This window comes from Peromyscus eremicus, chromosome 13, assembly GCF_949786415.1.
Source record: "Peromyscus eremicus chromosome 13, PerEre_H2_v1, whole genome shotgun sequence".
In the NCBI taxonomy this organism is placed as follows: Eukaryota; Metazoa; Chordata; class Mammalia; order Rodentia; family Cricetidae; genus Peromyscus; species Peromyscus eremicus.
Window position 1 is genome coordinate 51,714,319 of NC_081429.1, and position 27,715 is coordinate 51,742,033.

The window sequence follows — 27,715 nt, forward strand, 5'->3', positions numbered from 1 at the left end:
TATCTTCTTTTCTGCTTTTTATGTATTTTGGAGACTGGTTTGAAGAGACTTCTTATTAAATGCTGCATTTTTGAGGTGTGACTCTTGTCCCCCGAGGGCAAATAGCAAGCAAGACAATTCATTGCTTTCATTCCAAAAAAAATTTCTTCTCTGAGAAGAAATATCACATTCCTTAGCCCAGTGACTTGAGAAGAGTGAGTGATGATTTACCCTATCCCTGACCATCACAAGAATCCAAACATCCGCAGAGCAGGCAACATGTACATGGACGTGGGGTGGACACAAGGGAACCCATCTCACAGGCAGCATGTGGAAGCCTCAGTGGAGACTAGAGGCAAACCGAGGTGAGCCACAGCATCCGTATCTGACCATGACACTTCTTAGACTTACTGGATTGCCTGCCGTTTGGGTGCACGGGGTCACCATGATCTAAAACACAAATCCTGGTTTTTATGTGGAGGTGCTCCTTTTAAGTACCGACAATGAGTGTTCAACAGTGGTTGAAGCCAATACTAGTGGCCGAATGTTTCCCACATGTGAACGTGCCATTTGTCAAGCAAACAAAAGACAGAAACAAAGCACAGGCAAACAGAAGCATCCTCTAGAAACAGTAAGGTCAATTTACAGTTTGTCCTACTGTTTAAAAGCAGCTTTTCTTTCTCACAGTTTATTTAAGAGGGAACAGAAAAATACATAATTCTATCAACACAAATTGAATAAAATATATACTAAAGAACAAATCATAGGACAAACAACTCAGTTTCTTTTTAAAAGGTATGTGAAAAATACAGAAAAATTTATACATTAATATGGAATTTGAAATACAAACGAAACTCAAGATATAGATCAAACTACCAAAGTGCAAGAAGACTGGGAGATTCTGAATACTGTTATTTGATGTTTATAAAGGCTCTAGCTATCTAAAAAGTGCCTCATCTTTAGAGACACTTGGGTCTCTAAAATATACAGATGTAAAAATATTCCACTCTAATGGGACTCCAGCCAATCCACCTGAGGTAGGCAGGCAGGGATACAGTTGGTGAGGACAGGTCATGGGACAGCTACTGAAGTGGGATGGGGGGACACATGGCTTTGCCCTGCTACTGCTTTCTTTACTTTTTGTAAATTTGTGAGAATTTCATGTTAAGATTTCTTTTACCGTTTATTAAAAAACAAACCTTGTGGACAAATGTTAAAGATAAAAACCTGAGGTGAATCAACCGCGAAAACACCTGCTACCACTCTCGTCCAGGCTTGAAAACCTTGTGCCTTGTGGCCCTGCCTAGCATAAGCCCCGCCTCTCAGACTAAACGCCCTTTTTAATTGGATAACGGACTGAGCGACATGAACAGAATTCCCTTAACATTTCCCCCTTTTTTGTCTAATTAAAAAAGAAACGTTCTAACTCTAATATAGTAGAACTATATACAATAAGAATTATCAAGTATTGTCCAGATACAAAGGAAAGGTAATATCTTAACAAAAATGAAACTACATACAACAAGAACAATTATCAAGTAAGAAATACATTCTCAATGTCCAGTCTGTTGTTCAAATCTTAGATGGTTTTTTAATAAAAAACACAGAGCCAGTTATCAGAGTGGAAGCTGAAAGATCAGAGAAGCAGAACAGCCAGCCACTAGTTCTTACCTCTACAAAATCCTCAGTCTCAAGAGTGAGTTCCTGTTTCCTCACGCCTCATATACCTTTCTCTGCCCAGACATCACTTCCTGGGATTAAAGGCGTGTGCCACCACTACCTGGCTCTGTTTCCAGTGTGGCCTTAAACTCACAGAGATCCAGACAGATCTCTGCCTCCTGAGTGATAAGATTAAAGGTATGTGCCACCACTGCCTGACCTCTATGTCTAATCTAGTGGCTGGTAATTGGCAAATTTAAGAGAGACTACTCCATTAGCTGTCCTCTCCTGAAGAGTCCAAACTTTTGTACCCAATATACCTTTTGCCATGATTCAGGAGTACTGTAACTGTAACTGTCTAGTCTTCAACCCCATCAAAGACCTGAGAAGGAAATAATATTACCTGAGTAAGCAGGACGTGCGTAGCAAGCAACTTCCAAAATTATGAGAAATGACAGAAACAGCTGGCTGCCTAGACAGTCACCCGAAGTTCTTCCGCAACATTGCGGCATCCATCTTCGGCCTACAGGCCTAGGATATCTGACAAACTTTTCTCTGAAGGAAGAAATTTTGAAGGACTGTCCTACCCTGTCTTGGCAAAGTTCAGCAGTCACTTCCCTTTGTGTCCTGCGTGTCCAGATCGGACAGTGTATTTACTGTCAGCAGTCAAGGCAAGGGCATTTTCTTGCCCAAATGGCTAGCTTTTGCCACAAAGAAAGCAAACCCCATATGGAGTTTCTTTGACGCCCAACATCCTTTTTTGGAGTTTTCTTTTAATATTATCTGTAAAGCATTTAAAAATCTTATTTTATAAAGACTTCCAGAAGTCAGGCAGTGGTGGCGCACGCCTTTAATCCCAGCACTCAGGAGGCAGAAGCAGGCGGATCTCTTGAGTTCAAGGCCAGTCTGGTCTACAGAGTGAATTCCAGGATGGCCAGGGCTGTTACACAGTAAAATCCTATCTCAAAAAACCAAAAAGACTTCCAGAAAGAAAAAATAGAATTTTCTGATGGACCAACATTAAAACTTGTAAGTTACCTAGAAAACCAACAAAAATCATATACTCCTCTTCCTTTTTTATTTTTGAAACAGGGTCTCATGTAGACCAGGCTGGCCTCAAACTCATTTTGTAGCTGAGGACGATACTAAATTCCCAATCCTCCTGCCTCTACCTCTCAAGTGTTTGGTTGTGGTCCACCACAAGGGCCTCATTTTCACTTAAAATGTGTTTACATCTGTTCATCCGTTCATGTGTTATGTGTATGAGAGAGAGCGTGCTATGAGCTCAGAAGGTAACTCGGGGGAGTCAGTTCTCTCCTTCTACTGGTTGGTCTCACAGATCAAACCATGTCACCAGTCTTGGCAGCAAGCCCCTTTACCCAATGAGCCATCTCACCAGCCCTCATTTCCACATTTTCATGAGCATTACATATATTTATTGAGGATATAACAGCAATATTAAAATTGGTAAGTTTAGCTTTTTCTCGTGTGTATGCATATAGGAGGTGCTTGCATGCATGTTCATGTGCATAAAGCATGTGTGAGGGTGCACATGCTTTTGCATGCACACGTGTGGTCTGCCTCAGTCACTCTCCACCTTCATCACTGAGGCAGGGTCTCTTAGGTGAACCCAGAGCCTACTGAGGACTGCTAGTCTGGCTACACAGCTTGCTCCAGGGATCTCGTCTCCAAGCACTGGAATTACAGGAGGGTCAACATGCCTGTCAACATTTACACGGGCCCTAGGGATCTGAACTCAGGTCCTCAGACTTGTTTGGCAAAACTTTAACCACGGAGCCACCTCCTCATCCTAGTCAAGTTTAATTACTAACTGCACCAAGTAAACTTAGCCATGTAAGTATTTTTAAAGTTTCTCCCTCCAAAAACCGAGAGAGCTTTTTCAATCACCACACACGTTCCCTAACAGCTCTCTATCTGAAGGGCTTTCACTGGATCAGGCAATTAACCTGGGGAAAGAAACTTTCAGAACTAGTGTCCGCCGGGCGGTGGTGGCGCACGCCTTTAATCCCAGCACTCGGGAGGCAGAGCCAGGCGGATCTCTGTGAGTTCGAGGCCAGCTTGGGCTACCAAGTGAGTTCCAGGAAAGGCGCAAAGCTACAAAGAGAAACCCTGTCTCGAAAAACAAAAAAACAAACAAAAAAAAAAAAAAAAAAAAAAAAAAAGAACTAGTGTCCGCAAATGAAGACTAACCTGGAGGAATCACATATTGCACAGGGAAAAAAAACTACTTAATTAATTGGGAATTTCCTAGTGCATCTGATCTTCACCCACCTCCCCAACTTGCCCCAGATCCACTCTCTCCTATCTCACTTTCTCACCCACCCAGCTTCCGGTTTTCTTTTTGTAAACCCACGGAATCCAATTTGTTTTGCCCAACTATTCTTGAGAGTGGGACCTGCCTCGAAGGTGTGATTTAAAAACACACAGGGGTCATACCATTTAAAAACAAACACAAACAACTCTCCCCTTCCCAGCGGCTATCAGATGTTAAGAGGTCTTCACGCCCGCCCTCCTCCCCACCTCCATGCTGGGATTTTGTCTGGCTTGAGCGTGCAAGCACTTGTGTATGCTGTCACAGGAGTTGTGAGTCCGTATGTGCAACTGCCCTGTTTTGTCCAGGAAAGGGTTGTAAAGTTTTTCGTTGTGCTTTTGTTAGAATATGAAAAAATCCAACCTGAAAGTCATCCCTCTCCCTAAGTCATTCTTGACACTGCGCGCATGTACGTGAGAACCCCCTTCCCAGGTGACCCACCAGCTAGCTGGCCTGGAAGTATATCCTAGCTTGCAAACTGCCCTTGTCTCTGTTCACGATTTGTTCCAGGGCACACGAACCTACACATCACAACCAACATTCTCCCAGCTTCAATATCCACCAGTAACAGCAGCAACCACAAAAGTATCCCTGTTGCCAAGGTATCTGAATTCAGCTAGGAAGACACGGTAAAATGGCTGGCATCCTGGCTGAGCATTTAGCACACACACCATGCCTGTGCCAAGGGCTTTGCTGATCAAGGAATTTTATTGCTCCCACTTTACAGATGTGGAGCCTAACGTTTACATAAATTAAATGTTCTGTCAAAAAGACATGGAGTTGGTGAGTAGAAGCCAGCACAGTTGGGGTACAACTGTCCAGAGGACCTACCTTCCTTAGAACTGATGTTCAATTTATCAAGCTTCTGCTTTGGACTTAAAATTTTCAACTTTTGCCGGGTAGCAGTGGCGCACACATCTTTAATCCCAGCACTCCGGAGGCAGAACCAGGCGGATCTCTGTGAGTTCGAGGCCAGCCTGGTCTACAGTGCGAGATCCAGGACAGACACCAAAACTACACAGAGAAACCCTGTCTCGGAAAAAAAACCAAAACAAACAAAAAAATTTTTTCAGCTTTTGAGCCAGGTGTTGGTGGTGCACGCCTTTAATCCCAGCACTCTGGAGGCAGATGCAAACGGAGCTGTGTGAGTTCTAGGTCAGCCTGGTCTACAAAGCGAGTTCCAGGACAGCCAGAGCTGTTACACAGAAACCCTGTCTTGGGAGGGGGAAAAAATTCCAACTTTTAATAAATAGTCTTGCAATGATGCAGTGATACGCAGGGATTTGTACAGTCTTCATGGTCTTTGTAGAACTCACATCCAAAAACAGAGATTTGCTTGGAATTAAAAGGGAATTCAAAAGAAATTACAAGCATACACAAAGAACCACAGGTAACTACGGAATGCTGAGTGGGAGAAATGGTCTCTCCCAGGGAAGAGCTCACCCATTTGCTGTCCAACACTGGACGGTCATCCCTGAAAACACACATACAAGTAACAGCATACAGACTGAGCAGGTTATATTTTTGAAAAAGAAATATATATATAATATATGTGTGTGTGTGTGTGTGTAGTCATGTAACAACAATTAATGAAAAAAGCCAGGAATTTGAAAAAGAGCGAGGAAGAGTCTGAAGGGAAGTTTGAAGGGAGGAAAGGGAAGGGGCAAACGATATTATAATCTCAATAAAAGAAATCATAAAAAATAAATTAAAACTCGCCCACCTCCCCCTCCCGCCACACAAAAAGTGCTTCGACGACAACACCGTGTCAGTGTCAGTTAGGAGGGAAGAAAAGCTTCTTCCGTAGTGTGAAGATGGGCTGAGGCATCTGCTTCCCCATGTTCTTCCTGTCGTCTTTATTGCTCACATCGTAGTTCACCCCAGTCAGGATGCTGAGAATATCGTCGCCTCTGAAAGACACAAGGTGTCGGGGGATCAGGGAACACAGCACCCGTGGCCTCTGCCCCTCAGAGCATCAGGCATCCGACGTAACTCACGGAGCCAAGGCCTACCACAGCTGTCCTGGCCACTCAGTTTCCTCAGAGCACACGAATCGAATCGCCTTTTACTGGGATCTCTGCTGATTACAAGGAATCGGGCATCCCTAGCAGAACTGACCTCCTTCCCTGCGAATGTGTGTTCCCCGCTGTGTCCCACGGACCGTCGTTCGGGGCCCCACATATGCCAAAACGTCTCCCAATGACCTCTGCCTAGGTCAGCCCGGCGCCTACAGAATCGTCCACAGGTTTCTACCAAAATGTGGGCAAGTGAGAGTCAGATGCTCCCTGCCGCCCCCTCCACCCCTCTGTCACCAACTATCTGAGCAAACTTGTGGATAACCTCTTCATTTCTCTGTGTAGCCAGCAGATCCTGCAGGACTCATGGTCCGTGCTACAAATGAAACCACTACACTGACGTTACGGTCTGCTCGCCACATACCGTGGGGAAATTCTCACTCTTCATACACCGGAAACAACAAGACACATATCTAAAAGAATCCCATAGCAGGGTTCCGCACTGTTCAGCTGTCAGCTGGGCGTGCATGTGGGGGACCTGAAACATGGAGCCCTAATTTAACTGAAGATGGACTGATGACTTAGCGATATTGTCGCACATTTGTGGCTTAAAAGCAGATCAAATTAGTGGAAACACAGGGTCCCCTGCTCTTTACCACTTCCCACAGCTTGCTAAGCAGAGTGAAGGTTGGATAGCTATTATAGGATTTCTTTCCTAATTTTTAAAAATTGTATTTACTAGTGTGTGTGTGTGTGTGTGTGTGTGTGAGAGAGAGAGAGAGAGAGAGAGAGAGAGAGAGAGAGAGAGAGAGAGAGAGAGAGAGAGAGAGAGAGATGGAATACATGTGGCAGTTATAGGACAACTTGAAGGAGTTAGTTCATCCACCATGTAGGCCCTGGGGATCAAACGCAAATCATCAGACTTGGCAGCAAGTGCTTTTACCCACTAAGCCATCTTTTACCCACAGCCCCAGGACCCATAGGACTTTTGACAAAGTTGAAATATGTTAAAGTGGATTACTTCCGTTTTGGAAGATTCCCCAAAGGAGCTGGGTTGTCATGTTGCTGCCCCAAGACAGAGAGCTGGACTGAGTGGTGTTAGCGTCCTCTGCAGCTCTGTGGTGCCCTGGTTGCTGAATAAAGGAAACTCCTCAGTAACTACATTAGTTTTTCCCTTCTATGAACTAAAGAGAGTAATATGTGCCGTCTTTCCCACTTTGCAACCGACCTGGAAAACACAGCTCTGTGAGTTACATTCAGAGACGAAACACTCCCCATGGGTACTTCTCTGCTTGGTACATAGTATCTCAACCATAAACACCTCCCAATGGGCTCTGACTATGGCAGTGAGTAAGGTCGCAGGACACCGAGAAGGACCCAGTAGGCAAGACTCACCGGGGACATCTTTGCCTCAGGCTTTGGCAAAGAGACTGGATGTACCAGGTTCCACGCGTGGGCTCTCGGTAGGAAACACAGTTTTTCACAGTAGCCATCCCCAGCAGAAAGTCGGCCTCATCTGGAATATAGCTCTTTTGAGACAAGGAGTCTATGTCTGGACCACTGTCCTTCTCCTCTGAGTCAGTCTCGACAGGCACAGCTCTCTGGTAGCTGTCCCCTTGGCACGCCTGGATAAAAAAGATTTTGGGTTTTCCAGCCAGGGAAGGGCACTTTAAACCAGTGAAATAGGAGGTCAGTTCATGGATGGATGCTTCCTTCCCGTCTGTGCCGTAGATGATGCCTTTGTCTCCGTGGGAGAGGATGCAGCAGATGAAGCAGTCTCTGTCTTTGTGGTCCAGGCTTTGGTAGGATCCTAGAACCTCACGGATTTCATTTGCCGTGGAGTCTTGGTAAGACACGGTCTCAAAATGAAGCTCCTTAAAGGTCTCAGTCAAAGCATCTGAAAGGGAAAAGGGGAGACCATGTATGACAGCAGTTCCCAGCACACAGCCCAAGACGGAGAAAACTCTGGCAGGCAGGAGTCAGAACCTCGCCTGAGGCCCTCAGTCCCACTAACTGGACCCTGTCGGGGTCTGGCACTGGGCACAGAAGCAGGTTTGCTGGGTTCTTGAGTCACGAGGATTCATTTCTACCCCGTTCTTTTCGATAGTTTGGCTACAGAGAGAGAGCACGCTCTTTCCAAAAACCCCTTTCCCCTGCATTGTGACCTCAGCGTCCAGATTCGCTGTGACGAAATTCAGTGACATTGTGATGCCCAGCTGCTTCACGTATTTGGCTTTTCCCCCTGACCCTCCCTCTTCTCTCTCAAGTTCTAGGATGCCGTGAGCTCTTCCAGTCTGGAGACTGAAAGCCGGGTGCCACCACCGCCCAGCTTACATGTGGCTTTTTAAAGGTTTTTCTCTACAATGTGGTAGTTTCATTTACATTGCTGTTTTTTTTGTTTGTTTGTTTGTTTGTTTTTTGTCTTTTTTTCTTGTTTGCCTTTCCTTTCTGTGATATTGACTAACTGGTCAGCTAAAACGTTGACAGAAAGCTTTTCATCTAGGAGTGTGGTTGTTCATGGAGACTTTGCAGCCAGCTGCTTAGATGTTGGGGGGAGGGGCTGCCCTTTTTACTGGGCAATCACCAGATCTCATTATCTGTAGATGACAATCCATATCTACAGTGTCTGGGGACAACTTGGGTTAGAAATCTGACTTCCTGCATCTGGGACACTAAATGTTCTTTACTCTCTCTTTTCAACTTTTCTTTTTTCTTTTTACTCTCTCTCTCTCTCTCTCTCTCTCTCTCTCTCTCTCTAACTTTCTCTTTTCTCTTTTTTCCCTTTGCTGGGCCTGGTACCCCAATCCAGAACCTCTCTGGCTAGTCTTCTGAGTGTGCCCTCTCTGATCTGTGTGAGGGTGGAGTCGAAGGTCTCTAGGAGGCGGATGCAGGGTGCACTGGGTCCTCTGTAAGTGTTCAATGAATCCTCCACCTGTTGCTTGCTGCTTCTCCCAGACCTTGCACTTCCCGGTCCTTAATTCTTCCAGGATTCTATGGTGTGAACAAGCTTGCTTTTGCCATGCTGTCTGCTATAATCACTTAGGCCATACCTCCCTCTGCTGTTTCAGACACTCTCTTTCTCTTTCATGTCCAACAGTGCCTTCAAACCTTTGATCAGCTGTTGTAACCATTCCTATCCTCCCAGTCCTGGAGGAGCCTTTCTGGGTTTCTTTCCATCAAAGCTAAATATGCATCATCTGTCAGGAGATGGTCTAACAACAGGAAGAGAGAGTAAAACTGAAGTGTAATGATTGTTACAGGTCTGAAGAACCATCACAAGATGAAGAGAGCTTTGGGTCTGTGGAAAGTTTGGAATTCCTTTAGAATATGGGAGGTGGATAAGAAAAAAAAAAAGACTACAAAGTAGTTCCCAAGGCACTGTAGCTTTTAATTTCCCAGCGCTGGGATGATAGGCATGTGCTAACGTGTTTACTTTCAAATATGGTCTTAATAGAAAAGAAATAGTGAATGAATAAAGGTGGAGGTGTTGAAACTTACTTTCAATACCCAGTGTATGCTGACCTTTGGCCTTAAATTTAGAAGGTTTTAAATATCTTAGAACAAGTTTGCCTAGATAAGCAAATCACATGGAGACAGGGACTATTACATATGAGTATGGTCAGTCGACATTAACTTTCCAAACTTTATTCAGTTTAAGAAATAAGTCATTAACTGAAATCATGGCTCAGAAGTTCAAATGGCTGGTTTGCATGACTTCTGTTAATATTTTTAGTTATGGTCATTTTTATAATATTTTAAAAAATAAATCTTTTTATTTTTTAATTTCATATGCATTGGTGTTTTGTCTGCATGTATGTCTGTGAGGGCATTGGATCACCTGGAGCTGTAGTTACAATCATGAGCTGCCATGTGGGTGCTGGGAATTGAACCCAAGTCCTCTGGAAGAGCAGCCAGTGCTCTTAACCACTGAACCATTTCTCCAGCCTTTATTTTTTAAATTCTTCTATTATGAATTATTGTTTCATTTAACTTGGAAGTTCTCAATATTAACATAAACAGGCTGCTCCAAAGCATTTCTGGCTAGCTCAGCCTTTTGTCGGGCACTCACAACTCCTGCTGCAACAGACTAGCTTTTATGAGCAAAATCCCCGCAGTGATTCTGATACCGCAGCCAAGTTTTTTGGATTCATTCATTCTACAAAAACACTTTTCATTTAGCTGAGTTAGAAGCAAAGCTAAGGGCTGGGGAGAAGGCATAAGGGCCAAGAGCGCTTGCTGCTCTAGCAGAGGACGGGAGTTCGGTTCCCAGCTCCTGCTCCAGGGGATCTGATGTCCTTTCCTGGACTCCAGGGGCATCCACACACACACATGGGCATACTCACATAGAGACAGACACACGTAAATAAAGAATGAAATAAAACTTAAAAATGTTTAAGTTTACTGATGCTCTCCATTATAAATCTTTTAGTAAGAGCTGTCATTTTATCATGATGCATATATTACTTTGATTTTAAAATCTAATTAAAAAAAAGCAGAACAGATATGTAAGAACGTTCTTTACCTCCACAAGGAAATAGTAATAAAAGGAATTTTAAAATGCTTGATACATTTTCTTGAACTATGACTCTATTTTCTCAAATCATGGGGCCCTTTAGGTATAACCATTCTCTCTCCTTTTTATTAAAGAAAGCCCCACGGGAATAAACACTACTTGTGCCCTCCTTTGGATCCGACCGTACCTCTGTCATAGTTAGTTCCTTTCCTGTCCTTTATTGTGTGGAGTTTGGGCACGTCCTCCCGCGCCTTGCTGAAATCATTATTGTTGAAGATCAGACAGTAGCCCCGAGGTTTGCTCTTCATTTGGTAAATTCTGTCTGATTCCTGGAAAACAAAAGCCGGTCAACAAAAAGCCCAGACACCAGCAGGTGACACTGCCCAGGAAGAGGCTGGACCGCCGCCCAACTTCACGGGGAAGCGCCGCTTCCTTCCACTGCTCCAGCCAGATTTGGGGCCGTTTCCCGGAAAGGCTACTTTCTGCCCCTCCACTTGCACAGCTTCTCATGAGCTGCCCAGTAAGGGGGCCTGGGCCTGCTAAGTACCCTGCACATCCTATACATCACTGCTGCCATCGTAGCGTATTACCATAGTGCGTGTGTCAGCTTCCCTCAGCATCCAAAAGAGCTTCTGCCGGATAACATCCGGGCCATCTGGGACTGGAGTTTTTGTGACTCAAGGGTGATCTCTTAGGATGTCCCTCCATGACCTTGGGAATCTTTCTGTGGTCTACTCAGTTCATCTGCCTTTCTTGGCTAACAGCTGAGGGCCTTGCCCTTCACACATGACAGAGTGCAGTCTCTCAGTGGTTAAAGCTGATTGATGCCTTAAGCCGGGCAAAGGAACCCCAGTAGCTGGAGAGCAGGGAGCTGGCCACGTTGTGCTTATGGGATCCCGACAGGGAAAAATCAGAGGGGCCCTGCATTCTTGTTATTCTCTTAGGGCTGTTTCAGGCTGAGATCTCAGCATTTAGTTGGAAGCCCACACTGTCTCCTAAAGTTCAAAAAAGGACCCTAGGCTAGCGAGACAAAGGCCAGCATCTATGGCGTAAAACCTTAGGACTCTGGGCAACTTACCTAATCTCCTAGTAGTTAACATTTGTAACACACTTGAGTTCCTCTTCCTACTGTACAAATCCTTCACCTTTTAATGTTTTCTATGACAAAGTATTAGGCACAAAGTATATTCAGTATTTGTTATTATCCTAAGTATTTCTACTTAAGTAGATTTATTCAGATATTGTAATACAAGCAGTTACTAAGGTATTAACATAATATCTTTAGCTGTTTGATGAGGACCGTGCTGTAGCACAATGTTGACTAATCCTTGATTTCCTGATCTGAGAATCTTCTCAGGAGCCCACCCTAGTGCATATTCTTTCTCAGAGTGTCCGGGGTCTCCCGTGCTTCCTGCCACGGGGAGGCTAATGGGCTGAGTGTATTCGGTGAGTTAGTGAAGGCTGTAAATAGAAGCTCTGTCTAGGAAGGAAATCTTTCTACAGGCTTCGCTGAGACGAAAACTAAGACTTGCTCAGATCCTGTTTGTCGCTCGACACAATGGAGGGACCCCTCTGCAATGGCAGGCTAAAAGGAAAGGCCTGCCAGAGCGGCTCTTCCTGAAGCCCCACCCCCTCCCCACGGGCACCCATTTCCCCTGAAGCTCCCAGACCAGGAGGGAGGTCTCACATACCCTCTACCTTCCAACAATTCCTGTACACCTTTACCTTTGGCCTTATAATAAAATTAGAGCCTGGTGCGGCGGCCCATGCCTATAATCCCAGCCCTTGGGAAGTAAAGCCAGGGGAGTCAGGAGTTCAAGGTCAATCTGAGCTATAGGAGACCCTGTCTCAGAATACAAATAAACAAACTGAACAGCATACCAGTGATAAATGATTTAACACAAAGAAAACTGGACAGGTTCCATCTTTAACTGGTTCTTTTATAGATTTTTTCTTCCCCAGATTTCTTGAGATTTCCAGAAGGCTCCACCCCTTATTGGCTTATCTGGCATCTTTAAAGGAGCCAACAAACCCAAGAGGGAGAGGGGAGGTGTACCTGCGGCTGGCTGTCTTGTTCTCCCAGGGAGTCGAGCATTTCCGCGGACATTCTAAAGCAGCTCTCCCCTGCAAGCACCCAAGAAAAGTTCCCAGAATGAGAGGCTTGGTGGCAAAGGTTGTTTGGTAAAGAAATATGTACCGCTTGGACCTTAAAAACATTTTACATGAGCGCACGTGTGTGTGTGTGTGTGTGTGTGTGTGTGTGTGTGTGTGTGTGTGGTGTGTGTGTGTGTGTGTGTGTGTGTGTGTGTGTGTAGATCAAAGAGGACTCTGAGGAGTTGGTTCCTTTCTTCCCTTTATATGGGTTCCAGAGATCCAACTCACATAACCTGGCCTGAATGGAAAACACTTTCACCTACTAAGGCATTTCACCGGCCCCCTAAGGTCGGTCTTTTTAAAAATAAACACTGAAAATGCCTTGTGGTATTGTATTCCCCCAAATATTGTGCATGCTAATAAACTTATCTGGGGTCAGAGACAGAGCAGCCACAATATTAAACATAAAGGATAGGCAGTGGTAGCACATGCCTTTAATCCCAGCATTCCAGAGGCAGAAATCCATGTGTTCAAGGATACAGCCAGGCATGGTGACTCATCATGCCTTTAATCCCAGAAAGCCAGCCTTTAATCCCAGGGAGTGGTGGTAGAAAGCAGAAAGGTATATAAGGCGTGAGGACCAGAAACTAGAAGCATTTGGACTGGTTAAGCATTTGGCTGGTTAAGCATTCAGGCTTTCGAGCAGCAGTTCAGCTGAGAGCCATTGGGATGAGGACACAGACGCTTCCAGTCTGAGAAACAAGATCAGCTGAGAAGTTGGCCAGGTGAGGTTAGCTGTGGCTTGTTCTGTCTCTCTGATCTTCCAGAGTTCACCCCAATACCTGGCTCAGGTTTGATTTTATTAATAAGATTCATGCTACACCGCCTTGAGCAAATTTCAGACATGTAGATCTTATAGGAAGGGCACTTAGCATGCTCTGGAGACCAAGTGTAAACTGCCTCATTTGTGGTCATTGATCACAGCAGGAGGTCAGGATGAGTTCTCTGATTCAAACGCACTGAAGAGCTGGGCTCTGGCAGGCGTGAACACGGGAGGAACTGGCTTTGTGACTTGGACTCCTCTCTAAAGGAGGCTGCTCCTCGGGGTGGGAGAGATGGCTCAGCTGTGGAGAGCTTATCACTCATTGCAGAGGACCACGGGTTCCCAGCACCCACATGTGCTGTAACTCCAGTTCCAGGGGATCTGATGCCCTCTTCTGACATCTTCAGGCTCCTGCACAAATATGCTGTGCATAAGCTCACTCAGCCACACGCTCTTACACATAAATTTAAAGTGAATAAGCAGAGTGTATTATTACACAGCAAATGTAACAACAGTGATCACATAAGAAAGATGTTACCAGTGGCTGATATGTGAAATTAATTATAAAATAAAAATATTTAAAAAAAGAAAGATGTTACCAGTGTCAATGTTTTCAGAGTGGTGGTGGTGGTACTGTTTTAAGCTTCTCTGAATTTAAAAATCGCCCCCAGGGGCTGGAGGGATAGACCAGCCATTAAAGGCTGGACTCACAACCAAAAATTGCCCCCAAAGGAGCACATATAATTTTTATAATGAGAATATTTGATTAATAAAAAAATTTGGAGGGGGCTGGAGAGCCGGCTCAGTAGTTAAGAGTATTTGCTACTCTTGCAGAGGACAGAAATTCAGTTCCCGGCATCTACATAGTGCTCACAATCGTGTGTAACTCTGGTTTCAGGGGATCTGATGCCTCTTCTAGCATTCATGGGCAACTACATGCATACACACACATAGTTGAAAATAAATGAAATTTCAAAATAAACAAAAAATTTGAAGGAGCCAGGCATGGTGGTGCATGGCTTTAAACCCAGCACTTGGAAGGCAGAGGCAGGTGAGTCTCTGATTTGGAGGCCAGCCTGGTCTACAGAGCAAGTTCCAGGCTAGCCAGAGCTACATAGGGAGGCCTTGTCTAAAATAAACAAGAAACTGAAGGAAACCTTCTGCTGGTCCCATCTACCTTTCCTAGGTAAGAAAACAGAGTTCTGGATGAGCCCCCTTCCCAGGTAAGACAAGGAACGTGGCTGGAGCATCCCAGGCTGAGGCAGGCACATGGTGAAGGAATTCAGGTGCAGTGGGAGCCTGGACTTCACCGGCGATAGAGAAGGACTATGAACACTTGGCCAAGAAGCCTCTCACATAGCCGAGAACCTTGATCAAGAAAGTTCTGGAAAAAAAAATCAGGCATAGTATAGCACATGCCTTTGATCCCAGCACTTGAGGCAGAAACAGACTGATTTCTGTGATTTCAAGGCCAGCCTGGTCTACACAGAGAGTTCCAAGACAGCCAAGGCTATGTAGAAAGACGCTGTCTCAAACAAAACAAAACAAAAGAATGTTCTGGGAAATCCTTTGAATCTAGCTACCCACATCTCTAAGTAAAAGCAGACACAGCCAGAAAAGAGTTAAGACCCTCCTATAAAATAACAGTGTGCTCATTTCTTTTTTTGTTTGTTTTTTGTTTTTTGAAACAGGGTTTCTCTGTGCAGCTTTGGTGCCTTTCCTAGAACTCACTCTGTAGCCCAGGCTGGCCTCGAACTCACAGAGATCCGCCTGCCTCTGCCTCTGGAGTGCTGGGATTAAAGGCGTGCGCCACTACCCGGCCTGTGTGCTCATTTCAAATACTCCCATGGGGCTTTTGCAAATTCTTCTCGTCTTTCAGAGAGCAGCAGAGGTGACAAGTGACGACTGAACTGTTGTCCTGATATTAGGACGTGGCAGAAGGCGGGGAAAGAGGGCATGAGGAAACCCAGCAGCTTGGCATCTAAGAAACGTATCTGTAAGCATTACCATCCGAAAAGGAAACTGGCAGATCTGCCGCCCCCTCAAGGCTCACGCTTCTCCCTGAGTTAAAAAAGAAGAACTTGATCAGAAACAGCCGTGACTCCGAGGGCTTTGCCAACTCGCAGCCATTGGCTATCTATCTACCTCTGCTGGATAGTTCATAGTCCTTGATCCTCCCCAGCAGGCTCTTTTTGATCCGGAAACAGATCAACTTCAGGGCGTCCAAGTTGTCTTCCGACAGGATGAGCCTCTTCTCCATTTCCACGAAAATGTCAAGCAAGCTCTGGGGAGGAGAAAGCAAGGGGACAGACAGGTGCACAGGCCTGAGGGTTAGGGTTTTGTTTCCTCAATTCCACTCCTTCCAAAGCAAGGGCCCAGCCTTATTTCCCAGGTAGACCCCCCCCCCCAACCTCTGAGCACGTGCTGATCTCTCCGAGTTGACAGTAAGCAGGGAGGCCATTCTGTGTTGTCTAGACTAAAAGGATAAAAAATGGAAAGAGAGAGAAGCCATCTCAGAGGTCGCCAGTCCCCAGGCCTTGTTCTCAAACTGTATGTGGATACCTTCATCGATGGCCCCACACAAGGAGTACGGAAGGGACAGCCCTGGGGACTGCATTATATCTGGCATTGCCCCTGGTACCTTATCCACCTCTAAACCTCAATTAACCTCAATATACAGAGACACATGCACCAAACACAGAGATCACACACACACACAACAAGTGCACAGAGATACACTTGGACAAAGCATACATCAAAATTAGACCATACACCACACAGCACACACACACACACACACACACACACACACACACACACACACACACCTCAGTACTACACATATATAGACTCAGACCAACAGAGAAACCACCCAGAGGTACACACCACACACACAGGTACATATACCACACATATACATAAGAAACATGTACACAATAGACCCAGCATGTAGACACAGACACATACATCACACAACCTACTCATAAAGACACACACCACACACTGAGGGGGGGGGGTATAAATAAACAAAGGGGAAGTTTCAAGGGCAGCAGAAGGGAGGGAGGTGTGACCCCAGGCTACCTTTCCTCTCTGGCCCTGCTACATGGTGATACATTGTTTGTAATCTAGCAAATAAAACTTGCCTGAAGATCAGAGGACAGAACAAGCCACAGAGTTAGCCACAGAGGCCAGGCCGTGGTGGCACACACCTTTAATCCCAGCACTAGGAAGGTTGAGACAGAAAGTGATATCGCTGGGCAGAGAAAGGAATGTAAAGCAGGAAGGGACAGGAACTCGGACTCTTTCAGGCTGAGGAGTTGGTGAGGTAAGACGGGGTGGCTGTGGCTTGCTCTGCTTCTCTGATCTGTTCTGGTGGAAGCCCCACCTCTCTGCCCAGACCCTGGCCCTCAGAAAGTCCCTCCAAACACGGCTCCTCCCCCAGAGATGCTCAAGACCACTCCCACAGGGTATTTAAACTGCACCCCAGAAAGCAGACATGTGGTTTTCCGGTCTCTCATCCCTGTCCCTGTCTCTGCTTTGGGGGAGGGGCCGGAGAATCACTCGGGAATGCTTTACGTATTAAACCGGGGCTTTTTCTAATTCGGTCTGATTTGGTGTGATTTGGATTGCTGCGTCAGAGAGGCTTATTGGGGTGCAAAATGATCTTTCATGATCTTGCAGCTTTCACCCTGATATCAGGCTCCGGGTTTTTATTAAGACCAATTGGGATTCGTGCAACACTGCCAGGCCCCCTGTGTAGTGGCACTGTACAACTGGCCTTCTCTGGTTCCTGGCTCTGCCCCGGGGCTAAGCACTTTACAGTGTACAGGCATCAAAGCCATAACCACTACCCTGCCTAGCTACTTTATTTTCCCGGGGTAAGAAGTGAGAACACAGGGGCTGGGGTACAGCTCAGTTGGAAGAGCGCTTGCCTATCATACAAAAAGCGCAGAATTCAATCCTGGAACCACAAATGGGGAGTGGTGGCACATGCCAGTAATCCCAGCACCCAGGAGGGGAAGGCGGGAAGATCAGAAGTTTGTCATCCTTGGCTACATAGCAAGTTTGGGTTCACCCTGGGCTCCATGCTACCATGTTTCTAACCAACAAACAAAAACAACCTTGAATACTGTTTGTTGTTGGCAGAACAGGCCCCTCTGGTCTCAGGACCCCCGCTGATGACCCATCTCGAGGACATACCAGGTCTTCTTACCGTGTTATCATGCAGCTTATATTTGGGGATCTTTTCTTCCAAAAAAAACTTAAACTCTTTCAACTCTGATGTGACTACATCTTCCGAGAGCTTTAAGAGCATGACCCTGTGGTGGGAAACGGAGACACTTTAGAAACACGTTCCAGATCATTTCTCCTGTCACTACACAGAGTTCCAGCAGGCCTTGCTCCCAAGGCCTCCTTAAAACAGCCACCTATTCCCGACTGATGAGCCTCAGCAGAAGGCTGGATAGCGATGGATGACCGAGTCAAGCCAACCAGCCCACCCTGAGCCAAGTCCTACCACCTTTGCATTCCAAATAACTTCGGCTAAAAGAATCACACTGCTCCTATGTCGTTATAAAAATCAAGATCCAGGTGGGATGATGATTTGGGGGAATTATATTCTCCACAATGCACAGCAGAGCTGATCCCCTTCTAAGACCTGATCAGTGTCCCAGCCATGTCCTTCAGGAAAAAGGCTGAACAATGGGTTCTAGAATACAAGGGACTCTGAACACACACACACACACACACACACACACACACACACACACACACACACACACGCACGCACACATACACATGCACACACACACACCTCCACTCTCGCCAATACCAAGGTTCTGAAGCTCTCAGCACAACCAACTGCCCTGTGTTCTTTCCACCCTAGATTCCCTTGTCCGGCTGCACATGTCCACATGTCCACTGCCCCTGCAATCACATGCTGCCCAAGCATCCTCAGGGCTCTTTTCTCTCACTGAACCTTCATTCGTTTCCCACAAGAAAGATAACTCACATATTACAACAGGCTGTTCAGAAACCACCCAAGTCCTCTGACAGCCTGGACCATGCCCTTTTCATTTCTATTAACATGAGATTTGTGAGGTGCAGTGTTTGAGGCCAGAGGCCTCCCGATTACCCTTGTTATATCTCTGGGTCCCACCATCTTTGAATTCTGTAACTTTAGGCATGTTACACATTTTTTTGCTCATCTGTAGGATGGAAGATAAATGTATGTCTACATCACAGACAGGTGTGAATTACGTAAGTTTCCATGGACTACAGTCACATGTCACCTCAAGGTGGGTGCCCGTTCTGAGATCCTCATCAAGTGATTTCTTCATTTTGTGAACATCACAATGTACTCTTAAACTAAGAGTTCTATGACATCACTAGTGAGGTAGCATAACCTCCCAGGACCAACAACACATACACAATCCATCATTGCCCAAACGGTTAGGCAGCGCATGAAAGCACACTAAGAGTTCAGTAAGTGATAGAAGCTGTCTTAGTTAGGGTTTCTATTGCTGTGAAGAGACACCATGGTCACGGCAACTCTTATAAAGAAAGCATTTCATTGGGGTTGGCTCACAGTTCAGAGATTCAGTCCATTAGCCTCATGGTGGGACATGGCAGCATGCAGGCAGACATGGTGCTGGAGAAGGAGCTGAGAGTTCTACATCTTGATCCACAGGTAACAGGAAGTGAACTGTGTTACTGGGTGTAGCGGAAGCATAGCAAATCTCAAAGCCCACCCCCATAGTGACACATTTCCTCCAACAAAGCCACACCTACTCCAACAAAGCCACATCTCCCATTGGGGGCCATTTTCTCTCAAACCACCACAGAAGTATTGTTATTTCTGGGCACATTTAAGACCTTGGAAAATGCTGGCCAAATGAATAAACAAAAGAATGTTTTAGAAGTCAGTAAAACTTGGGATGAAGACATAGCTCAGCTGCTGAGAGCACATGATACTCTTGCAGAGGACCAGAGTTCAGTTCTGGTTATCCAAGTCAGGCAGCTCACAACCAGCTGTAACTCCAGTTGCAGGAGAGGTGAGGTTTCCGGCCTCTGAGGGCACCTGTCCTCGCATACACATACCCAAACACCGACAAGTAATTAAAAATAAAAATAAGTAAGTCTTTAAACTTTTTGCAAAAAAAAAAAAAATGTCAGCAAAACTTTCAACAGTATTGTGTAAAGGAAAATAACTTTAATAGGCAAATATGCTGGTTTCCAAGTCGAGTTAGAAAATAAAATTCCGGAAAAAGAAACAGTATAGAAACAGAAGATACTTCGTATTACCATCATCTCAAGAAATCTCTATTCCAGAAATACTTCCCTAAAGCATTCTCAGTTTGGCCAAGATTGGTCCAGCCCAAAGCTACTGTGGCTCTTTTAACTTTAGTACATCCTGTCCCTGTTGTGTAACAGTTTCCTCAAGATCGAAACATTCTATCCAGCAGGGAAGCTCCTTAAGCAGGAAAGTAAGCAACTCAAAATAGCTTCAGGAAGTCCCTGAAACTGACCAGGTTCACTTAGTCACTCCATGCCAGGGTAAGCAATAAAAGCTGAACATCCGTTTCAAGCTGAAGAAAGCTTAGCTTCAAAGACTCCTAGACTAGACCAGCTGCCTGGAAGAAGCAGAAACCAGCTGGGCCGCCTGAAAGGTTTAGACCAACTGAGGCACCTGGAGAGGACACTGTAACCTGTTGAGCGGCCTGCAGGCTGTGCGCTGAGCTCCAGGTTCCCAGCTTTGTGAGCTGTCACTGTGCTGGAGTGAGCTTTGGTGATGCAGTTGTCTTTGAATCATTTCTGCTCCTGTAAGTAAACCCTCACCCACATTCCTGTAAGTGACCCCTCACCCATGTTCCTGTGACTAACCCCTTACCCACATTCCTGTAAATAAACCCCCACCCACATTCCTGTAAGTCACCCCAATGAAACTATTGGTTCACCAAGTTGGACTCTGGTGGTATCTGTATTTTGGTCTGTTCCCTATCTAGGGTGAGCAGACATGTGTGTTGTGTCTCCCCAGGAAAAGTTGTATCACACAACAGTCCCTTTATCTTCCTCATTATTGAGACCCACAGGCTTCATTAACATTATTAGTAACAAACTGGAATAGTTCCTCAGACACTGTAGAGGCAGAAGTTTTAATCTGAAAACAAAATACCTTGAGTTTCCTTATGGTGGTAAGTCACCTCACATGTGTATTTTTTATTCTCCTGGCTCCTATTAGACAATGGTGAACAAGCATTCAGTGGTGACCCTTTGCTGACCCTTCTGTGTGCGATCAGAGAGGTTAGGTCTTTGACAGTTCCTGTCCTGGACGGGGGACTTAAGATACTGCACTAGGAGGGTGATGAACACTGTCTGGCACTGTGGCCTCAGCCTAGTTCACAGGGCAGGAACTTTTAAGAGCCCAAGAACGTGGCAGAAGTTGAGGACACACACACATACACCCTGACTTTCCTAGTTCTGGGGCCATCATTTTTTATGATGAATAGGTGCCTTAATAAACAAACTTCTTATAAAATTCACAATTCTAGCAAGCCTGAACAATACAGCATCCCTGGCTGACTGATACCCATTAGTCCCCTCAGAAGTCACTGTATAGCTAGACTGTGAGGATATTAGGATACCCAATGTCTGGTATCCTAATAAGAAAAAGGAAACATCGAGACCAGCAGCTTAGAGAGAACATCTGTAAGACAGGAACCGGAGGCCGGAAGCCCACTGTTCCTCAGATCTCCAAAGACAAGCCAATCCTGTTAGCACCCAGATTTCTGATTTTGTTTTTTCAAGGCAGGGTTTCTCTGTGCAGCCCTGGCTGTCCTAGAACTCGCTCTGTAGACCAGGCTGGCCTCAAATTCAGAGATCCATCTGACTACCTCGGCCTCCCAAGTGCTGGGATTAAAGGTGTGTGCCACCACATGGGGCTACGTTAATGTTTTAAACACTCAGTTTGTGATACTTTATTACGACGGCCCTAGGAAAATAGCACACCCAGGGTCAATATCAGAACAGGCAAGCCTGAAGTAGGAAGCCGTATAACAGGGAAAGCGTGCTGCCAAGGCTGCCTATGAGGCTCTCCCATGCCAACGTTACTACAAACCAGGAGTGATGACAAGGAAGGCTATTGCAAGGCTTAAATAGAAATGTGGGGCTGGAGAGATGGCTCAGCGGTTAAGAGCACTGGCTGCTCTTCCAGAGGTCCCGAGTTCAATTCCCAGCAACCTCTTCTGGCCTGCAGGCAGAACACTGTACACATGATAAACCTTAAAAAAAGAAATATTGTAAGAGAAGAACTAAAACTCACTTCAAGGACCGCTGAGCACAAGGCACCTTGAAAAGGAGAAGGGGACAAAGTGTTCTATTTTAAAACCTTGTCACAGAACCATGACCTTGTAACCGCGTGGAGCTTGTTTCCAGAGCTCACAGTTACCGCTCTCCCTAGGGTGGGGAGAAGTTGAGTTTCACAATGCCGAAGGGATCTGGAATGACTGAGAAGATGGGTCTCTGGGCAGGTCTGTAAGGGGGTTTTTAGATTGGACTCCCTGAAGTAGGACAAGCCTGGCACCCTTAGGGGGGCCATAGTCCCAGACAGCATGAAGAGGAAAATGAGATGATCACCAGCTTTTCGTCTCTCTCTGCCTCCTGACTGCAGATACAACACGAGCAGCCTGCTACCCCGGCTCCTGTCGCCATGGCTACATCATGATTGATTAAATTATAAGCCAAAATAAACACTTCTTTCTTTAGATTGCTTTTGTCACAGCACCAAGAAACATAACTAGTACACATGGCCTGTTCTCCAAAGACAGTGCAGGACTAGAGTTCAGCTGGGCTTACAGGAACGAAGCAGTCTGGAGGGCCAGGCCGCACGGGAGAACCCTGTCATCCACGCAGTGAAGCCACGGAGAGGTTCTAGATGCATGCATGAGCAGGTGGGAGAGGTGGTCGGTGTGGGAAGCAGTGAGGCCCTAACCAGAGACAAGTAAACACATGTCTCGGTTGTCAGGAAGCAGGAGCCACCAAGATGAGTGTCACGGATGGGTGACTCTGCCTTCTTATTAAACCAGGGCAGTAGTCTCGGTTCTTATGTCCCTGAGGAAAAGAATTTACCATGAGGCACAGGTAAGGGGATCAAGTATTCACGGCTTATTTCAGCAGGTAAGAAAACATGGCTGAAAGTGAGCACGCCTCCAGAGTTCTCCATTTCTGCTCCCCTTGCCCCACCCAGGGGCAGTTTGGGGCGGGGGTTCCTTTCTTGGAGTAGACTGAGGCGCTCTTAGAATGCCTCCTTGTTGTCCTTTTCCCTGGTAAACTTAATAACTTTGTAAGTAGTCACACATTGATACATGAGTTTGCATCTAATGTAACACATTGTAACAGACGGAATTGTGGGTATTGACTTGTGGTGGTTTGAATGAGATGTATCCTTCACAGACTTTTGTACACTTGGTCCCTTGTCTGGAGAGGCAGCGGAACTTTTAGAGTGTAGAGCCCTGCAGGAGGAAGTACATCAGTAAGGACAAGCTTTGGGAGTTTATAACCTTGCCTCACTTGCTGGTCACACTTCCTGTTTCCTGTGTGCAGGGGAGATGTGAGTTCTAAGCTTCCTGGTCCTGCCCAGTGCCAGCTTGGGGCCATGCTATAATCTGCCTCCTGGAACTATAATCTAAAATATACTCTTCTTTTTTTTTTTTTTTTTTTTTTTTTTTGGTTTTTCGAGACAAGGTTTCTCTGTGTAGCTTTGCGCCTTTCCTGGATCTCGCTTTGTAGACCAGGCTGGCCTTGAACTCACAAAGATCCGCCTGCCTCTGCCTCCGCCTCCCGAGTGCTGGGATTAAAGGCGTGTACCACCACTGCCGGCTTAAAATACACTCTTCTGTTGTGGGATTTGTTTACACTGTGTGAAGATGTGTCTGTGTTTTGCCTTACCTGCCTAAGGCACCTGATTGGTTTAATAAAGAGCTGAATGGCCAATAGCTAGGGGGTTTGCATGAATCTAGGCTTGCAGGGGATACCAGCCAGACATGGAGGAAATAGGAGATACAGAATGGAGGAGAGGTAAAAAGCCAAAGTGACAGAATGTAGATTAATAGAAACAGATTTCAAGTTATTTAAGAGCTTATTGGGAACACGCCTAAGCCAAAAGCCAAGCTTTCATAATTAATAAGTCTCTGTGTTATTATTTGTGGGTTGGGGGTCCAAAAAAAGGTCTGACGACAAAGACCAACCACATTTGGTGTCCAACGCACGGCATGGCACTGAGAAAGGGCCTGAGAAAGCTGAAAAAGGTTCTGAACACAGAGCCAGACACAGTTTGCCAATAACGGCAGTCTCCTGTGCAATCCCGGTGCTTGCGCATATAGAGGCTCTGCTGTGCAGCTGAGCACTTGAATGGTGCTCTACTAGATAGAAGGGGGAACTAGACGGAGACAACTACCACAGTGCAGGCCCAGAAACTTACCATAGCTGGGGCTGATAGATGCGGTTCCAGGGGAAGGGGGGGCACAGGCATGAGGCTTGGCTCTCCTCCACCCAAAATGGGCAGAGCCAGCTGCCAGTGCCATGTGCTACGTGGAGCCCTGTGGCAGGTGGCCCAGCGGTTTAAGGTTTGGCTCACTTGATCAGAGAAACTGCAGACAGACAGACAGACACACACACACACACACACACACACACACGGCCAAATCTAGGCTGAGAAAACCTCTGAACAGGTACAGTATGCTTAAAAATGTGTTTAGGTGCTAAAGAAAAAAGAAAATGGGTACAGACAGTCATAGAAAAAAATAAAGTTTAAAAATAATAAAGTCTTTAAAGAAAGAATAAAGTAATATAAAAAGAATAAGCCATGTAAGGATGGGAAATATTCTAACACAGGACATTTGGACCCCATATAACGCTTTGTTAACTTTAAATTTTTTAAATACTAATGAGCAAAAAACAACAGCTGCTAAGAGACATTAAATTATGGAAACTGCTAAATTGAACCAGCCTATATATTTTAAAGATGTTTTCACTTCAGAATGGAAGTCAGGAAATGTGTTGTGTTGAGAGAGAGGTTATGCCTTTGTTTCCACAGAAATTGAAAAGCTATGGATTTCTTCAAAATTAATAAAGGTCAGATTTGACCGAGGGAGACCTCCTGCAAATCTTGACTATAGACATAAAAGAAGAAACCAAGAAAAACTACAAGACAGATGATATATGTGCTGGTCCCTCTATATGGGTACAGCTCTGAGACTGGATGAGACATGATAAATCTTAGCTACAGAGTCCTTATGACTTATTATTACATGCCATCCTTTCATATAGCATGGACGGAGATTTATATTACAGTTTGGTTATGTAATCCAGAGGGACTTACAAAGTTGACAGATGTCTTTCATCTGCTCAATCACAGAACAGAGAATCATCTTTAGATGGTTTGTACACACCACACATTATATACTTGTGTTAATAAAGATATGTATATTACCTTTACAAGTTTGTATGTTTTCAGAAAAAAATAAAAAATGACCAGCTACCAATGAAGACAAGTAGCCCAAGTGATCCAGCCTCTCAGATTGCTTCTGTTATAGTTTCCTCAACAATCTCCATTCATTACAACTTCAAAGCTGCTAGCTGAGATGGTCCAACCTCACAGACGACTCCGGCCAGGACTTCAGATAAGCCCTGCACATTCCCATTACACAGAGACTGGTCAACAGCTAGTTCTCCCAGGACTTGACCATTATCCCAATTTTCTCAGGATACCCTAAAGATGCCATCACCCCCTGACAACAGGAAGTAACTTTAAGAACACAACGCCCACATTCCCAAGAGGTGGGGTGGGTGGTTTTTGGCCATTTGATGGGTTATGGATGTCTGTCCTTGTTTAGTGGAGTTAGTTGCAAGTTGTTATTGATCATGGTCAGGGAAAAAAACTAAGCAAAGGAGATTAGATTTAGGGATCTCTTTCTGAAAAGAAAAAAAGGGGGGATATAGGAATAGTAGAATAAAAGGGTAGATTATTGAATCTACTTTTAACCTAAAAAAAACTATTAATCTCAAATATTTTACATTTATATAGATTTTTGTATATTGATACAAATTTAAGGTTATTTTGTTATAACATATTTACATATATTTCTACTCTTGTTTAAGGTGTGTTTATATATTGATACAAATTTAAGGTTATTTTTGTTTCAACATACTGTAAGATATTGTACCTATGCAGTTCATTTTAAAATATAATGTAAAGTTCTAGTGTTTGAAAGCTATTATTTATAAATTATTTAGGATAATTAAGAAATACAGGTTAGTAATTAGCCATCTATAAAAATCAAACTTGTAGTCATGTTAGGTTTGTTTTCAAGGTGAAACAGATATATTTTAGATAGATGGTCTTCAAACACTTCAGAGACCTACAGAATATGGCATTTAAGATGTTTTAATAACATAAGGCTTTTCATGACAGTGAGACACATCTGCTCCTGGCAGCACCAATCTACTTCAGTGAAGATGATGGGCATCAAAGAACCTCCATGTGGAGTTTGCTTTCATTTATGGTAAAGTTAGTCACTGGGCAAGAAACTGCCCTTGCCTCAACTGCTAACAGTGTGCTGTCCAAATTGGACAAGCGGGACACAAAAGAAAGTGACTGCTGAACTTTGCCAAGACAAGGTAGGACAGTCCTTCAAAAATTCCTGCTTCACAGAAAAGTCTGTCAGATATTCTAGGCCTGTAGGCTGAAGATGGATACCCCAACATTGCAAAGGAAACTTGGGTGACTGTCCAGGCAGTCAGATGTCTCTGTCATTTCTATAGTTTTGGAAGTTGTTTGCTCCACACTTCCTGTTTACCCAGGTAATATTTTATCCTTCACAGGTCTCTGGTGGAGTTGAAGACTAGATAGAATTTTACGGCTTTCTTTGTTACCAAATTCAAAAGAGAAACTTACAAAAAAGATGTAAAGTTTATAAAGGTTGAGAGACATAAAAGCTTAAGTTGTTTATTTAAGAAAATGTTTTAAGGTCTAAAAGGATATTTTTAGGCTAGTAATACAAGTTATGATCGTAAGTGGTTTAGGTAAAAACTTTGTATTCATCAAGATAGGATAAATAATAGAGGGTTTTCTTCAAATTTGCCAAATACAATGGACTGGATATTGTGAATATAATCCTTACTTGGTAATTGTTCTGACTGTATACAGTTTTACTGTGTTAGAGTTTAAACCTTTCCTTTTTATTTAGACAAAAAAGAGAAATGTTGCAGTATACTTGTTTATACTACTTGAAGATGTGTCTCTGTTTTGCCTCCCCTGCCTAAGGCACCTGATTGGTTTAATAAAAAGCTGGAGGAAGTCAAATGTACAGAATGGAGAGCTTAAAAAAAATGGCAGAGCCTAGATTAATAGAAACAGGTTAATTTAAGTTGTAAGAGCTAGTGGGAACAAGCCTAAGCTAAAGGCTAAGCTTTTATAATTAATAAGTCTCCATGTCATGATTGGGGGCTGGTGGTCAAAAAAAAGGTCTGATGAGAAAGACCAACTGTACTCTTCTATAAACTAATTTTGGTCAAGATATTTTACCACAGCCACAGGAAAGAAACGTACACATAGGGCTTTGATCATATCCACACACACACACATCTGCCTGCCTCATCCTTCCGAAGCCAAATCCTTTCTCCTCCCCAGTACTCCCTTTTCTGTGCCATACTGCATAATAAAAAAAAAAATTGTTTTTACAGCTTTAGCATTTTTCTCTGAATCATATATTTAGCCCAGAGTCTTACGAGTCACTTCACAATGTGGACCCCAGCAGCAGCACCCACAGTCCCTTCAGTCCATGCTTCCCAGCTCCCCGCCCCCCCCACCCCCACACACAGCATTTCTACCCACCTGTAGGGAGAAACCTGGGCTCTGTCTAGAACCTGCAGCTCCCTCACCATCTCCTCCTTGCTGGTGTTTAGGAACTTGGTCAGCAGGTCCAGCCGATTGATGAGGAAAAGCAGCTCCTTCAGGAAGGACAGATTGCCTTCCTCCAACAGTCCCCTTTCCTGCAGTCCCTGAAATAGCATCAGGGCATCCTTGATGGGCTCCTGCTTCCTCTGCGGGATGTGGTTCAAACACAGGAACTTGAGGGCGGCCAGTTCATCACTGTCCAGGTGTTCAGCAATTTTGAAAAGGCAGCTGCTGAAATCCATTCCTTTGAAGAGGTAGGAGAGGGGTGCCCTAGGTTGACACATGATACCGTGATCAAGGGAGGAAGGGAAGTGCCAGCTACCAGCTTGTTTCTTGTCAAATACTA

General features: G+C 44.9%; 1 protein-coding gene across 1 annotated transcript; it reads right to left on the bottom strand.

The window, feature by feature from the left end:
- Window positions 1-5,627: 5,627 nt before the first annotated feature.
- Casp8 (caspase 8) lies at window positions 5,628-27,672 on the bottom strand. Its single transcript, XM_059278412.1, has 8 exons — window positions 27,307-27,672; window positions 17,629-17,734; window positions 15,561-15,699; window positions 15,423-15,476; window positions 12,555-12,622; window positions 10,686-10,827; window positions 7,381-7,882; window positions 5,628-5,880 (listed from the first exon to the last, which is right to left on the bottom strand). Exons 1-8 carry the CDS (start codon window positions 27,651-27,653, stop codon window positions 5,745-5,747), a joined length of 1,494 nt encoding a protein of 497 aa, XP_059134395.1. The 5' UTR covers window positions 27,654-27,672; the 3' UTR covers window positions 5,628-5,744.
- Window positions 27,673-27,715: the final 43 nt, after the last annotated feature.

Coding starts and splice junctions, on each gene's coding strand:
- Casp8 (XM_059278412.1), bottom strand. CDS start 27,653: ATGTGTCAACCTAGGGCACCCCTCTCCTACCTCTTCAAAGGAATGGAT. Junction 10,828..12,554: donor AACAAGACAGCCAGCCGCAG/GTACACCTCCCC, acceptor TTTGTTTTCCAG/GAATCAGACAGAATTTACCA. Junction 7,883..10,685: donor AGGAACTAACTATGACAGAG/GTACGGTCGGAT, acceptor TTTCCCTTTCAG/ATGCTTTGACTGAGACCTTT.